We start from the raw sequence: 15,930 nt of genomic DNA on the forward strand, positions 1-15,930 counted from the left end.
TTAGGCCTTTATTTTTACTCACCAGGATCTGAACTGCACATTTACCCCCTTTCCACCCAGCACTCCCAGTGTTTATGCAGTCCACAGAGCATTCCATCATCTCTCCTGTATTTCCCCTTCCTCTCCTGCATTTTATCTGACTCTGAAACGAAAATGGGGAAGAGGGCGGCAGGTTAGAGGAAAGCCTGCAGAGGATTCCTCCTCCCCAGATTAGGATTTAATTGTATTCCTAGTGAGTCCCTTCTGGTTGCGCTCGGTCTTTCAGATGAATGTTTCATCAATATGATTAGGATCACATCCCTCAGTCTCCTCCAGTTACACAATCGGTTCTGACAGCTCAGAGTATAGTACTCCCTAAAGGAAATATTAGATACCACCCTATCTTTTTATTCAAATCATATTTTGCACTCCACACTTTCAGGCTAATGTCATTCTCCCCTGGATTACATATCTGTGATACGCAGAAAGCACTAAAATCCTTCCAATAAGGATTAGATTAATATTTATATTAGCCATACCCATATCATTATGATCACGGCTATGAAGATCCGGGGAAAAGGATGAGTGGGCTACAGAGCTCAGGGGGCTGAGGAATTGGGCTTGAATGTATAATGTAGGATAATAATAATAATAATAATAATAATAATAATAATAATAATAATAATAATAATAATAATAATAATAATAATAGTAATAATGTCACAATATCATGGGGTGGACGGGCATGAGGAAAGTGCCGGCGGGCCCCGTCTTCCTCCTCACCTCATTCCTCCCCGCCTCCACTTTCGACCCAGAGCCGGGACCCGACACCCCGGCACGGCTGGCCGATATTCCCCTCGGAAAGGGGAATTTCTGGAAGGTAACGGTACCGCAGGAGCCATCGGGGGCCTGTTCCCACTTCGGCGGCCGCCGCCTCAGAGCCGACCCTGGGCGGGGGCTGTAAAAAAATCACCTTTCCGGGGAAAGCCCCCCTCCATTAACGCCGCGCTGCCCTCAGAGAGGAGGAGCTGGGAACAAGCGAGCAGGTGTTAACGAGGCGGCGGCGTTGAGGAAGGTGGGAGCGGAAATTCAGACCGAAAGTAAAACCCCATCCCATTGCTCGAAGAGAAAACATACCGAAATATATCTGTGCCTTCCTCCCCGGAGCGCGGAGGTGGCCGCCCTGAGGAGGAAGGAGCCCTTTCTCCAGGGAGGGTCGGGGCGGTGCCGTCGGAAGAAAGAGCTTCGGGGTCGTTTCGTTTTCCGCCCCGGGTGTGAAGCCGCGGCGATAGGGTTTGGGGCGAGCAGCGAGGGATGAATTTTCGTTGGAAAAAAATTACCACAAGGTTGTTCTCGACGTGCCAGGTCTTGCTTTAACGAAAACAACACCAAAAACCAGAGTCTTCGGCGAGGAATGGCCTCAATCCATGGGACGAACCCGTCTCCGCTGCCTCTATTGCCCCGCTGGGCGCTTATGCTATTTAAAAATCAGGGCTGCGCACCCAGAGCACCGATCCGCTCCCTCGGCTCAGGGAGGGAATATCCCAGAGAATTGCTAACACGCGGGGAATGGCCCCAGGGTGTGCAGCCCCTTCACGGCGCCGGCGAGGGGGGAAGAGCCGAGCCCCGAGTCGGGCACAGCCTTTGCCCCGCCGGCAGCCGCCGAGGTTCGCATTCTCCCTGACCCAGAATGAAGCTTTTCCTCTCCATCGGGCAGGGCTCGCCCTCCACCTCTCGCCGCACAGCACCGCAGTGGTGTAAACAACTATTATTTATTTCTTTATTTCGCTCTAGACGCGCCGTGCCCGTCCAGCTCGTGTCTCAAACTCGCACGCAGTTTTTTTTTCATGCGAGAGCGTCGGAAGTGGCGGGGCCGGGGCCGTTCCCTCGCAGCGCTCGCTGCCAGGCCGAGGTGGTGCCGCATTTCCCGGCACACGCCCGCCTCACCCGGGGCCGTGGGGCTGCGGAGGAAGGGGCGCTCGCCCTCAGGGTGTCCCCCTCCCGCTAAAGCCGCCAGAAAAAGCCCGGCGAGGCGAGGCGGAGCTCTCCGCCCACAGCCCGTTGTTTGTGGCAGTAAATCACATTACGAAGCAAAGTGCAAGGGTAGTTAACTTTATCTTTTGTTAATGTAAACAAATAAAAAGCATTCAGTTCCTTGATCTTTATTTAAACCTGGCGTTGTTTATCGGTGTCATCCTATGAAGATTAATTAGATACCTTTATTCACAATTTGGCGTCTGACACCCCATTTTAGGAATGCATTATAATCACAAGGTGTTAATTGGGGCCAGCCAGGCACTTACGTTTCTATTAAACAGTGTGAGGACTTTTCACAAGTATTAAGTTATTTTTTCACCGTGCGGTGCAAAAATATACAGCTTTTATTAACAGAGCGCGGCGGAATCGTGCTGTGTAATCGGTGTTTGCAGGGCGGGTGGGGACGGCCGCATGCTGCCGCACCCCCGCCGGGGACAGGGACAGCCCTTCCCGGGGGCTTTTCCGGGAGGGGATGGCCCCACTGGAGAAAAAATAAAAAGATTAAAAAGAAGGAATAATATGCTCGGTCTTTAGTCTCTCAAAAATTGCCTCAAGTCCCCATCCCGTTCCAGATGGGGCAGAGGAAGCCTGACAGGACAGCTTGGCACCGCGCAGAGCCGGAGCGTCGCCCGGAGAGGCGAGGCGCTGATCGAAATCTGCCCGGACACCCGCCGCGTCCTGCTCCGGAGGAGAGGGAGCCCCTGCCGGTACCCCCCGACAGCGTTACCTCCACCAGGGACAGCCCCAGCCTGAGCCCTGCGTTTATTTGGTTTGCAGCCGGCAATCGTTAACAGCTTAATCCCATTACTGCCTGCATATCCTCAGGAAAGGTCCCGCTGCCGCGGGAGCTGGGATTCAATCGCTCTGCCAGAAGCTTTCCCCTCAGATAAGCGGGCAGGGGAATTTCTTGCCTTGTTCCGGGAAGCAGAGGGGGTGAGAAGGGGGCGGCGGGAGGCGGCAAGCCCGGGGTTTGCTGCGGAGGAGGGCTGGGTTCTCAATTCGCTGTCCGGGCCGAGCTCGCACCTCGCCTGTTGCAGAGGCGAGGGACGAGGGGTGAAAGGGGACAGGAGGCCCTCGGATTTTGGAGCGAGCTGGAGGCTCCCAGCTTCTGCAGAAGATGCACAGGAAAATGCAGAGCAAGAGCAAAGAGACTTAAAAAAAAAATTAAAGGAAAAAAAAACCCCACACAGCAAGTACAACAGATAAAGTGTCAGTACCGCAAGGGATGGTTAAATATAAAGGCCCATCCCCTAGGATCGTGCTCCCTCCTCCCCTTTCAGGACACCCAGCAGTGGCAAAGATGAGGCAGAGCCATATCGTGTTATGCCTGGCACCACCACATTTATTAAAAATTATTACTATCTACATAGAAAAAACAGAAACAACTTTATTGGGAGGGGAAAAAGTTCGTGGGCCAGTTGCTCTGGGGCAGTTTAAAATGGCTGAAAGTATAGGCAGAATGGGTAAAGTTACATCACTTCCAGTTTCATACAGGGCAGCTGAAAAAGTCACTTGACATACACATAAATAGAAATCTCCTTTTGCCATGTGTCATATGCTAAGTTTGATTAATCAAAAAATGCCTTTTGAACTTCAATACACCACCGGATGTCCTTCCAACTGAACAGCTATAGGTCAACTATTTATACATTATTCGACAATATTCTACAGTGTACCTAGACAAAACACCAAATGTACACTTGGTTTTTGGCCACCTTAATAAAGGTTAGGCTTTTGGGATGGAGGCAGGGTTTTTTAATGCAAGTTCTAAGCTAAGAAAAGTCAGATTTGTCATTGTAATCCCGTTGGCAACAAGACCTTCAAGTCAAAATCCTGCCTGGCAAGCAGGCCTTATTTTGGCATTTTCTGCCAAAAGAAAAAGCTGTAGCTGAGCAATATCCAACTCAGCCAACTGTGTTGTGGATGGGTTGAAAAAACCAGCTCAGTCTAAAGCAGAACATAGCATTTGTGCATTTCCCTGCAACCCAGTTCCCTTTTATTAAGCAGGGAAGGAAATGAAATTTGGGATCCTACCCCCTCTTTCCTTGCTCAGGAGTGCATAGATTTAATCAGGCCTCTGAGCCAACCCAAACCGTATACTTTAGTGTCTCCAATAAATATGCCACATATTTAGACACTACGAGTACCCCTTACAGCTTCTGCATATGGTTCCTTCTAAAACAAGGGGAAGAAATCTCCCATGGTTTGCTCTTTCCCTACTTTGTTACCTGTAACAGTCAAAAAGCTTTGGCACCTTCTTTAGAATTGCACACAACAACTCAAGGTGGAAGGCAAGAGTCTTTTTGGCAATTGTAATGCAAAAAAAACCCAAGGCCACCCTGAAAAAAAAACCACCAAAAAACCAAAACAGCCAATTGGAATAAAAAAGATGCTCTAAGAACTAGCATAGAAGGCATAGTAGCCCATGCCTTTTGAAGTGTCTTTGTTATAGTCCTCAGCATTAATGTCCTCACATTTCATTGTCGGGGAATTTTCATTGCTGGAAGTGCTAGGGGAAAGCCGCCTTCTCTTACAAGCGCCTGTGTAGACCCCAGAATCATTTGAATCTAGAGACTTTATAGAGGGTGGAGTCTCTATCCAGGACGAGCCAATTTCTTCTTTCACCTTGTCCTTGGAAAGCTGGTCTTCAGTGAATCCCGGAGGACTCGTTCTGGAGGGCCAAGTTAGTCCTGTAGTCATTTTCCGCTGGTAAGAGCCCCTGCTCCCCCAGCCTGCCATGGGTGGGAACGCCGGGTCGGGGTAGTATCCCAGAGCATGGGATGTCTGGAGCGGGAGGGATTTGATGCCATAAGGGAGCAAGGTGCTGTGAGAATACTCTGTCTCGTAGGAGTTCATGTCCAGTTTGTTGGCGCTGGGCTGCTGCACGGGCGTCACGAACCAGCGCTGAGGAGAGCTGGCCACCTCCTCGTTCTGCTGCGGGGACAGCAGGCCATTGCTCTGAGGGACAGTTCTCTCACCGTTGTAAAACCTGGCTGGGGGCAGGTTGTTGACAAACTGTTCTTGGAAGAATGGCTGCACGCTGTATCGGGCACCAGGGACGATCTGGTGGGATCTAGGAGAATCCGTGGGAGATGGAGTTAATCTGTCATTTTCGGAAGCTGTGTACATGCTACAACATAAAAGAGGAATACTGAGTGTTTTTCTTTACAATTCCACTATCACAGTAACCAAACACAAAAACACAAACACCAAGAAACTAGGCATTTCTTAATTAGAATCATAACTACATTTAATTGGATGGTGATTTGTTTTAATCTGATTTAGCAGGCAGTTTTCCTAGGCCAATATAAATTTTCTACTACTGCTACATGCAATAGCACAAGTTAAAGTAGAAAATCATTAGGTAAGAATTCTGCTGACAATTGAAGAAACTGTTCTGTGGAGCCACCCAATATACTGCTGCCAGTAAAATCTGCAGGCCAGCTGGGTTCTGCCAACACAAATTTCCTACCAAAATTCAGAAGCCAGCAGAAAGACAGGTCATCTAGACAATACACTCTTCAGACATTTTAACATAAGCAAAATCGCCAGTAAAAGCACTGGCGCTGAATAACTGAATTAAAGTCTAAAGAAAAACCCTTCCACAGACATTTCAGGCCAGAATCATGCCTCCTAGACTGACACATCTGCAAAAGAAAATAGAGGTATACTTACGAGTCATAGTTGTCTCTGAAGCCTTTTGCAAAAGGATTATGGTCAATTTTGAGCTGTGTAATCTAAAAGTGAAAGCAGAATATATTAACACGAGATGCTGAACCCACAAGTCAATTTTGTTCTTAATTGCAATTTTATACATCGATACTTACATCAGTGTTTTGATATGCTGTAACTGCTATGAACTGCGTTTCAGGAAAAATAAACGTTTGAGTCTTTGAGGAATCATTCAGATCTTCAACACCATCTTCGGTCACTTCCACAATGTGAAGTCGGGGCTGGTACTTATGTAGGGACTGAAGTACTATCATCTAAAAGAAACGAAGAAAGAGACAACATCTTTAGACAAATTGCATCTAACATTAAAAGACCTATTTTACAGCATGACATTTTTTTCCTGTAAATTGTAATCTCTTGGTTTAGAAATGGAGCAGTTTTAACTGTTATCAGGAGCTGAGTCACAGCTTGCAGCCCTGCTTTACGAAGAGCTATCAGCTACCCTCCCCACTTCTTGACCAACTCCAGGGGATCTATATAGTAGCTAAAACAAAAGTAATTCGCACATCATATTCCAACATTTTCAACTATTCATACGGCAAAACAAATAAAACAAGCTCTATGACCCAGTTCAAGAGGGAAACGAGTGACAAGCACAGGGATGTAGCGGCTCGATGAAATGTTGTAAAAGCCCCAAAAGCCCAGGCCTCCCCCGCTGAGCCACCAAGAGCCCCCCAGGGCTCCCTCTCCCTCCTTACCTGCGCGTTGTTGTTGTTAGCACCTTTATTGTTCGTTAGCTTCAGCTTTCCGAAAGAAATCTCCTGCCTCATCCAGTGAGCCCCGGTGTTTGGCGACTCGGGGTGAACGTAAACCTTGTTGCCTGGGGAAGACAAGGCAGTGAAACGCCGCCCGGGCGCGGGGCTTTGTTCCCCGCCCGCGCAGCCCCTCGGCCCCCCGAAGGCCACCCCCACGCAGCCCCCGCACATCAAGAGCGCTTCGCAGCGCAGAAAGAGCCCAAGACGATCTTAAGAGAGTAGCTCGACCCTCAGCAGGATGCGGGTGTGGGCAAGACCCTCGGGGGGGCGGGGGAGGTGCGGCAAACTGGGAACCCTTTCCGAGAAACCGACCCGCGGGGAAAGGGGGCGAGGAGACCCCCGGAACCTGCACCTACCTTGCATGTTATTGTCGGCTTTGCCGCAGGTCACCCACTTGCCCCCCTGGAAACGCCAGTGGTTGGGGTCCGCCAACACCACCTCCACGAAGACGTTGTAGTGGGCCGTGGGGTTGAGACCGGTGATGTTGAAGCTCAGGAAGGGAAACATTCTCCTGGGGAAAGGAGGAAAACCACAAGGCATGGTGAGGCGGGCGGGGGAGGGGGCGCGGGCTCCGGCGGATGCTGTAGGCGGCCGTGGAGTGCCCCGTCCGTCCCGGCACCAGAGACTAAGGAAGCAAGCGGCGAGCCCCAGCCGACCCCCGCCTTATCTCCGGACCGCCGTGTGTGGGGAAACTGGGGAATAGTTTCTCGGGGAAAACATCCCGCGGCACCACCGACGGACAGAACATGCACCTCCCACCCGGGGGAGCGGGCAAGAGCCGCCCGACACGGAGCGGGCCCGGGGATGCCACCTCCCCCCCCCCATTCCCGACCACCACACCACTTCCCTCCGTTTCCACCATCCCCCGCATCCACTTACCGGCCCTGCTTGGTGATGATCATCTCCGTCTGATGCCGGTGGAACTTGAGCCAGAGGGGCCGGTTGCAGAGGAAGACCTGCGCTCGCATCCCCGGGCCGGCGGCTGGCACCCCCAGCGCCCCGAGCCCGCCGCAGGAGCCCGACGCCGGCGGGTAAGGGCCGTAGAGAGGTCCGCCGCCCGTCGCCTGCCCGTACTGGTACCCACCGCCGCCTCCGAACTGCGTCCGGCCGCCGGGCGGGCACACGGCGCCCGCGAAGCCGCCCGGGGACAGCACGGAGCCGTAGGGGTAGCGGGGCCCGCCGGGCGGCTGGTAGACGGCGCCGTGCTGCGCCGCCGGCGGGTACGGGAATAGGGCGCAGGGCCCCCCCAGGTCGGCGGCGGGCGGCCCAGGGGACTGCAGGTAGTAGCGCTCGGGGCTCAGGCTGTCCATGGAGTACCGGGCGGCGGCGGCCGGGGGCAGCTCCTCGTCCCCGCATGGGGTGGCCTTGCGACCGTCCGGCTTGGGAGCGGCGAAGGGCGGCTCGACGGCCTCCGTCTCGCTCAGGATGGCGGGGGCCGCTCCAAACTTCTTGGGCATCTTATCTAGGTCGAGGCGAGGGGGCGATCCCGAACCGGGCGGCCCGCGGGAGCCTCCAGCAGCGCCTGTCCCAGCTCCAGCTCCGGCAGCTCCAGCAGCTCCGGTGCGTCCGCCGCCCTCCAGCGGGTAGAAGGGGGCGCCCGGCAGTGACCCCGCCGCCGTCAGCAGCGGCTCACCCAGCTGCATCCTCGATGGGCGGTGCGTTCGAGCTCCCACTCTATCCTGTGCCGACCCCGACCTGCGGCCGCGAAGTGCTACACTCCGGCACGGCTCGGCCGAGGCAATTTATACCGCGTTTCTCGGGCTGCCGGGGAGGGGCTTGCGCTGGGCTGCCTCACGTCGCCCTCCACCCCCGCCGGCCCATTGGCTGGGCCGCGTGACACTAATTTAATTAGACAGCTACTAATTGGAACAAGTCACCTGTGACTTTGGTGCGCGCCCCGTCCCCTTCCATGCCCCCCCCTCGCCCTTCCCGCGGCCGGCTACCCGAGGGGCTCTGGCCCGCTCCGTGAGCCCACGTCGCTCGGACTGAGGGGAGCTCCGCATCACCCCACGGTGGCCGCGGTGGAGGGCCCGGCTCCCCCTCTTCCAAAAAAGAAAAAAAAAAAGACCTTTTACTGAGGTGTCACCGTCCTACCGCTCGGGCGCGTAAGGAAGAATCCGCCGCGCTGAACGAGAGATGGGGACGAAATGGAAAGGTTTGGGTGGGAAAACCGGCACCCGTCAGGTGGGGAGGGGGGCGATCAACCGGGCCGCTGAGACGGGGCGGGGGACGCCGGCCTCCCGCAAACTCCCCGCCGGTCGCCTCGCCGTTCAGACAATTCGGCTTGTGTCTCTGCTGCGTCCAAGAGCCTCCTTCCTCCCGCTCCGCTCCCCGAGCAGCATCCTTATCATGGGGTTAACACGTTTCACCTTATCCGTGGGAAGTGGCAGGTTCGGTTCGCAATTCCAGTTTTCAGGAACTCTGCAGTCGGTTTCTCACAAGCCGCGTTCCCTTTCAGCATCTCCCACCGGGAAGGCAGATTTTTAATTGAGGCGGGTGCCAGATCTGTTTGGCGCTTTCTCTCGGTGCAAATCCCCGAGCCTTTAGCCTCAAAAAGGTAGGGAACAGCGCTTGGGAAGGGGTAGATGCCCGTGTGATTTTGTGGAGCGGGCAGAGCCGCCGTGAAGGATTTGCAGCTACAAATCCGCAGCCCCTCGCCCTCTGCTCACCACCGGCCATCTCGCAGGGAGCGCTGCGAACACCTCCCTCCACCTCACGGCTGAATTTTGAACCAGACCCGCTGAGCGGCCAGGATTTCGTTGCCTGACAGAAGGATCCGGCCGGGCCGGAGCAGCCCAGCTCTGCCGCCCTCCCCGCCGCCTCGGCCCGGTAGCCCCCCGGCTCCCGCCGGGCCGCGCCGCATCGGGCAACTGAGATAAATGGCCAAGAGCTGACCGGGGCCGCCGAGAGCCGGGGCCGGGGCGCTGCCTGCGCATCCTGCGCAAGCCGGGCGCCGGCAGGTGCGGGCGGCGGGGCACTCCCGTGGTGACCGCCGGGGACGGGCAGGACTCATCCCTCACCCCCGGTGAGACGGGGGAAGCTGCCCCTGCTGTGCCCACCTCGGGCTGCGGCCACACAGGTGGGAGCCTGGGCTAGGCTGCTCGCAGCCGGCAATGAAATACCAGCCCCAGCCCTAACCACACGTTCTCTCCGCGATAATGTTTGCCTTAATTTTTGCGTGGATCTCGTTCGACCGAATAAGACAGCAAAAATGCGTCGGAAAAGTCTGACGTTCCGGCACGAAGCGGACCAGGCGCTGGAGCCGCGGGATGCGAAGCGGAGCAGAGCTCGGCCGAGCTGCCCTGCTTTGAAAGCAAAACAAGGCGAGGAGCGTCCTGCCGGGCGCTGCCGAGGCCGAGCCGCTGCGCCCCTTGCCGCGGCCGGAGAGCCCGGTGCGGCTCCTCCCGGCGGGGCTGGCCCCGGCAGCCCGCTCCCTCGGGCTCTGCCTCTCCCCGGCTAGGGCAGGGACGGAAGGAGATTTTGTAAAACCGCTATGTAGGTTTTAAGGGAGTTCATTGTACGGTCTTACACACTGAAAGGGTCACATTATTTCGAACATTCCTTCAGGTGCCGCGTAGTTCAAGGCTGTTGCGGGGTTTTTTCCCCCAAAACTCAGGTGGTCTTGCGTTCATCTGGGCAAGGTAGTAAAGCTTTCGATGTTGCTTAGGTTTCTTGCGGATTGCACCCAGAGGAGGGCATAAAACCTGTGGCTGTCCTGGGAAAGGGAGATTCTTCCGTTTTGGTTCGAAATACGCCCGGGTGCTCTCCCTAACGAACGAAGGATTGATGAATCCTTCTCAAACCTGGGGTTATTTTCAGCTCAGCTCGGGAGAACAGCAGCCTGGCTTCCATCCCTGCCTCGCATTCCGCATCTCCCGCCGAGCCGAGGCTCTGCCGGCGGTGGCGGGGGAGGCTGGGGTCGGGGCTGCCGCCCCGGGAGTCCCGTCGAACCGGACTGCCCGGAGACCTTCAGCGGCGCAGCGGGAGGGAGCCCCGGTAACGCGGGGGCTTCTTCATTCACTCTGCACGCTGAAGGAAAAGCTGTAATTCACCCCCTCCCGAGTCCCGCAAATTAAAGTGAACAGTCACGTTACCAAATTCTTGGTACCCAGTATTTGTCATTCCTATCGCTGCCAATCTGCCGTCCCTGGGAATCAAGGGGGCAACCGGGCGAATGCCCCCCAGCCCCCTACAAGCCGTCTCCGTCCTTACTCCCTGCTCCCGAGCCCTACGGGCTCTGCCCAGGAACTCCGCCGCAAGAACTTGCGGGATGTTTCAGTCCTGTGGGACTGGAGAGTTCTGAATGGGTCTCGCAGCCCTTAGCTGTTACCTTAAAAATAACACTGCAGAAACATCACAGTCTGGCGAAGCAGAAAGGAGCATGTTAGGTTTGTAAATCTACCAAAATAACCTCTAAACCACACACACGAAAGAAAACCCAACCAAAAAAAAAAAAGTTTTTGAAAGAAGACGTAGGTCTTTGAAGGGTTACAGATTATCTTGTTTCGTTGGGCTTTATTCAAATATCTTCACGGGGTTTATTCAAGTAAGGAGCATCTCTGGTTCTAAAAAAGCTGTTTTTCTCTAAAAGAAGAGCTTTTTTTCTGCAGCCCAAGTTACAGCAGTGTCATACTGGACTGAAATATTTAATGCTTTGGTTTTGGGCTGAGATTGAGACCTTTCCTTTTTCATCAGAGTATTGGAAAACATCCTCTGCTTCAACAAATTGCTTGGACTCTTGTGACTGAAACTGTATAACCTGAGCACCCTGCTCAGGAGGGCCTAAGAGGAGAAACTGGAAACAATGGGATCTATCAGGCTGTTACTTACATATGTGTGTGTGTATATATGGAAATCCATATATCACCATTTATAACCATATATGACCTTTATCCTTATAAATATGGATCTGGATACATACGCACACTCCATTGGATCTATATGGACACTTCAAAAATGTTGCTTATTAGAATGACCAGTCACACTATTCCATTGCTATATTCTTTTCCTGATGTTCTGCTGCCACCATGGCAGGGTTCACAGGTATTTTCTGAATGCTACATCTGTATAGTTTAAGTGAGGTAATTTTTTCTTTGTTTGATTTTGTTTAAAAGTAGCTGTAAGTTTCTGGATATCCTCTTCAAATTGTAAGCATCTGGTTCCCAAACGGCTTTAATACTTTCACATTTATGTCCAGCTTGTGCAGAGATTTTGCAGATTTTCTTTCTATTTTCCCAGTAATTCATTCTGTTGGCTTTTTTCCCCCCCTTCAACTTACACACAGAGTATCACACTGGGCAAATGAAGGAAGACACTTTTCACTTCCACTCTTTCACCCTGTTTCAATGGCATTTTTAAAATCACTAAAGCTGGGATTTTTCAGATATGGCCAGTCAAATATTAGTGCTTCCTTTTAAAATTCTTGATACCTTTCTTTTCACAGCTACTGAGTCCTTACAGCACTCAGAATAAAATCAAGGAGATATTACTATGGCTGTGCAAGGCTTGGCATTTCAGCTTGTCGCTGAACTTCAGGGGCTGTTTTTATGAGGAAGCCAGCTACACCCTTTCAGTGCCCAGGGACTTCCTTCTGTCACATGCAGTCAATGTCCGTCTCTTTCATGGGAACGTTAGGAGACTGAATTAACTGAAAATGCTCTTTATCTTCTCATGAAAACAAGTCCTGCTATAGCTGCAAAAAACCATCAAGCCATTTTATTTATGCCAAGTGGGATTTTCAGTGTGCAGACACACAGTCCTGAAGAAACAAGTGTAGCTTAAAATCTACTCTGAGGCTGAGAAAATTGAACCCAAAAGGGTTAAAAAGTAGAGTCAAGTCTTGTTGAAACAGATATATATATATGGACTTTAAATAGTGGGAATCAATAGTCCTACAAAGCCAAAGAACTATTATCTTTAATATTGACCAGGAAAGGTGTCACATTAACAGCAATTTTACCCATTGGTAATGATTCAATTTAGCTGCCACTTTCTTTAAAAAGGCAGCATACAGACATACATATTTTTAAAAAATGGCCGTATGTGGACATAAGCCCCATAATAAAGGCAGGGCTAATTTATAAAAACCAGAGAGTGAAGATTAGCCCTCTCCACAGAATAGCCCTTTCCACCCCAGGTATACAAAACAGAAAAAACAGACAGAAGTCAATGAAACAGGACCTGGAAGAAGCAGCTCAGGATTTGAAAATAAACTGGTATTCAAAGCAACTTCATTGGTCACTTCCTTTCTCCCCCTTCAAATAAAATAGCACCTAAAAAAATCTTTAGCTGTAATTTTAAATTAAATGGAAATGCAATGGTTAGTAAAAAATATTCAAAGTCCGATCCTAATTGGTAAAATATGGGCAGACAAGGGTAAACATATTCAATGCTTGAAGTGAATTTTTTACAATGGCTAATTTTGCTAGGTAAGACCACACAACAACTTTCTGTCCTTGGGCCTATGGTACTCTATTGGCTAAAGAAGGAAAAAGAAAGTTTGCTCAAGAAAGTGTAAGCTTTTGTAAGGTGAATGCCTTTGTTGCTTTAACAAATATTTGGGAAATCTATAGTAAGGGAGATGGGAAAAGTATTAAATTGTCATTAGCTTCCAGATGACTTTCCTTGCTCCAAATGGAATTGTAGAAACTTAGTGAAAGAAAAAGACTGAAATTAGGATCAAAACCACAACCATAGCCATGACCAGCATTTAATACTTTTGATATGGTTCATGGCTTGGGCAGGTTCTCACTCTGCTGGGTGAAAAAACATCTGGATGGCCAGGCCCAGAGAGTGGTGGTGGTCTGAGTTACATCCAGCTGGCAGCTGGTCACAAGTGATGTTCCTCAGGGATCAGTGTTGGGCCCAGTCCTGTTTAATACCTGTACTGATGATCTGGATGAGGGGATGAGTGCACACTCAGGCAGTTCATGGATGACACCAAGTTGGGCAGGAGTGTTGAGCTGCTGGAGGGCAGAAAGGCTCTGTAGAGGGATCTGGACAGGCTGGATCAGTGGTCCAAGGCAAAATGTATGAGGTTCAACAAGGTGAAGTGTCAGGTCCTGCAGCTGGGTCATGAGAACCCCACTGAACACTGCAGGTTTGGGGACAAGCAGCTGGAGAGAAGGAAAGCAGCCCAGTGGAAAAGGACCTGGAGGTGCTGGTCAGCAGCTGGCTGGACATGAACCAGAACGTGTCCAGGTGGCCCATGGCATCCTGGCCTGTATCAGCAGTGGTGTGGCCAGCAGGACCAGGGCAGTGATTGTCTCCCTGTGCTCAGCACTGGTGTGGGCACACCTCAAATCATGAGTTCAGTTTTGGGCCCCTCACTGCAAAAAAGACATTGAGGGGTTGGAGTCAGTCCAGAGAAGGGCAATAAAGCTGGTGAAGGATCTGGAACAAAATTTATGCAGAGCAGATGAGGTAGCTGGGGTCATTAACCTGGAGAAAAGGAGGCTCAAAGGGGACCATTCTGCTCTCTACAACTGCCTGTAAGAGATTGTATCAAGGTGGGGGTCAGGTTCCTCTCCCAGGTAACAAGCAGTAGGATGAGAGGAAATGGTCTCAAGTTGTGCCAGAGGATGTTTAGTTTGGATGTTAGGAATAATTTCTTCTCTGGAAGGGTTGTCAAGCATTGGAACAGGCTGCCTAGGGAAGTGGTTGAGTCGTCACCCCTGGAGGGGCTTAAACAACTTATAGGTGTGGCAGCTGGGAACACAGTTTAGTGATGGACTTGGCAGTACTGGGATGGCAGCTGGACTACATTATTTCAGAGAGAGGTCTTTTCCAACCAAAACGATTCTATGATTATTTATGCATAGGGATCTCCAAACAGCTCTTTGTAAATGCTTGCTTTTTCATCCTTCAATAAATTTAGTGAGGGATGCCTAGCACCTTTTCCCTAGTTTTAAAGCAACATTGCCTAATCACATATAGATATGTGCCCATAACCATCCCAACAGTCACACAATAGAGACGTGAGACCATAACAAGATCCACGTCATGGGTGTGACTGCCCCAGATCTGGGCAGTTTGATCCTATTTGTATTTACAGATCTGTTGCAGACAGTTTTAAAGAGCTAATTTTGGCTTGCTTCTCCTGCTTTGTATGAGAAATGACTATTAAAAAGCCTGGATTCAGCAATCACAGTAATTAAAATTAGCAGCTCAAATCCAGTAGAAAGATGTTTTGCTTTTTTATTTTCTCGCTTTAAAAAGTACAATTTCATCATGTGAAGGCCCTGATAAACTTCATGCTGCTCAGGGCTTATGATGTCAGAGCTATGAAATATTTCCTGCTGGTAACATAATAGCTGAGAAATATGAGTTTTGGAAGGTTTGGGGTTTTGTTTGCTCTCTGTGCATTTGGTATGAGGCGTACAGTGGGAAAACAATTAACTCTAGGGGCTGAAAAAGCGAATAGCAGTGGGCTACAGTGTAATTGCAGAAACAATGAGGAATTTCACCTGGTATTATTTGTGACAGCAATCAAATAGCAAGGCCTAGCAGGGAACCACATATTAAATAACTGCCGTGACGGGCGAGTCCGCTATAAAAATAAGCAGAAAGCAGAACGGGGACGACATATGTACTCTCTGGGAAGGTGAGAAGATAGCTGTAGGGTTCCCCTCCCAGGGAGGTCTCGGGCTTTCTAGCTGCCCGCCCCGGTTCTCATCAGCATCCCACTGCTACCGGGGGCGGGATGGAGCCGGCATCTTCCCTTCCAGCCGCTCCGCACCTTTTCTCGGGGTAACCGGGCGGGAGGGGAGCCCAGCGGAGGAGGGACCGCCGGGGAACCGTACTCCGAAGGTGCCCCTGCAAGCGGGCGGGGGTCCGTGGCGGGGCAGCGGGGCAGCTCCAGCCCCGCACCGCTGTCCCCGGGCGTTCCCCGGTGCGAGGGCCCGCAGCAGCCGCCGGGACGGGACGGGACGGGATGGGATGGGACGGGCCGTGGGTGGCGGGGAGCGATCCTGGCCGGGAGCTCTGCCCAAGGCCAGCTCCTCACACGCTGCCCCGCAGGCAGTTTCAGGCTGGGGGGGTGGTGGAGGAGGGGGACGAGGGGACACGCTGGCCTTCGCGTCTGTCCCCGCTCTTTTAACCGGCTTCCAAATATCGCTGCCAAATCTTCCGACCTGCGGAACCACCGGGCACACCTCGCCCCCCGCAGCTGCCGCGGGGAATCCCGGCAGAACCTGTGCGGCCCCGCGAGTGAGCTCTGGCGGGGCAGGCGGACATGGCATCCCCATCCCCATCTCCATCTCATCCCCATCGCTTAGCGCGAGATCCGGCAGACGATCCGGCCGGATTAACGCCGGGCGCTTTGAAATCCGGGTGCCGCAGTGATCCCGGGTCGGGGTGCTTAGGGCTCCCCTTTCAGTTGTTAATTATCACTAAGCGTTTGTAAGTACCTGCGCTCACAAACCCCAGC

The 15,930-nt window shown here is 52.1% G+C and overlaps 1 protein-coding gene across 1 annotated transcript; it reads right to left on the reverse strand.

Moving 5' to 3' along the window:
- Window positions 1–3,332: 3,332 nt before the first annotated feature.
- EOMES (eomesodermin) lies at window positions 3,333–9,480 on the reverse strand. Its single transcript, XM_054639390.2, has 6 exons — window positions 7,383–9,480; window positions 6,860–7,014; window positions 6,447–6,568; window positions 5,844–6,002; window positions 5,692–5,753; window positions 3,333–5,146 (listed from the first exon to the last, which is right to left on the reverse strand). The coding sequence occupies exons 1-6, from the start codon at window positions 8,144–8,146 to the stop codon at window positions 4,411–4,413; spliced, it is 1,998 nt and encodes a 665-aa protein (XP_054495365.1). The 5' UTR covers window positions 8,147–9,480; the 3' UTR covers window positions 3,333–4,410.
- Window positions 9,481–15,930: the final 6,450 nt, after the last annotated feature.

Source organism: Agelaius phoeniceus, chromosome 1 (assembly GCF_051311805.1).
Source record: "Agelaius phoeniceus isolate bAgePho1 chromosome 1, bAgePho1.hap1, whole genome shotgun sequence".
Lineage (NCBI taxonomy): Eukaryota > Metazoa > Chordata > Aves > Passeriformes > Icteridae > Agelaius > Agelaius phoeniceus.

What these genes read in the sequence shown, in the direction of transcription:
- EOMES (XM_054639390.2), bottom strand. Translation starts at nt 8,146, where the DNA reads ATGCAGCTGGGTGAGCCGCTGCTGACGGCGGCGGGGTCACTGCCGGGC. An exon ending in CTAACAACAACAACGCGCAG is followed by an intron (nt 6,003 to 6,446) that starts GTAAGGAGGGAG and finishes CGTTTCTTTTAG; the next exon opens with ATGATAGTACTTCAGTCCCT. An exon ending in TTCAGAGACAACTATGACTC is followed by an intron (nt 5,147 to 5,691) that starts GTAAGTATACCT and finishes TTTATGTTGTAG; the next exon opens with CATGTACACAGCTTCCGAAA.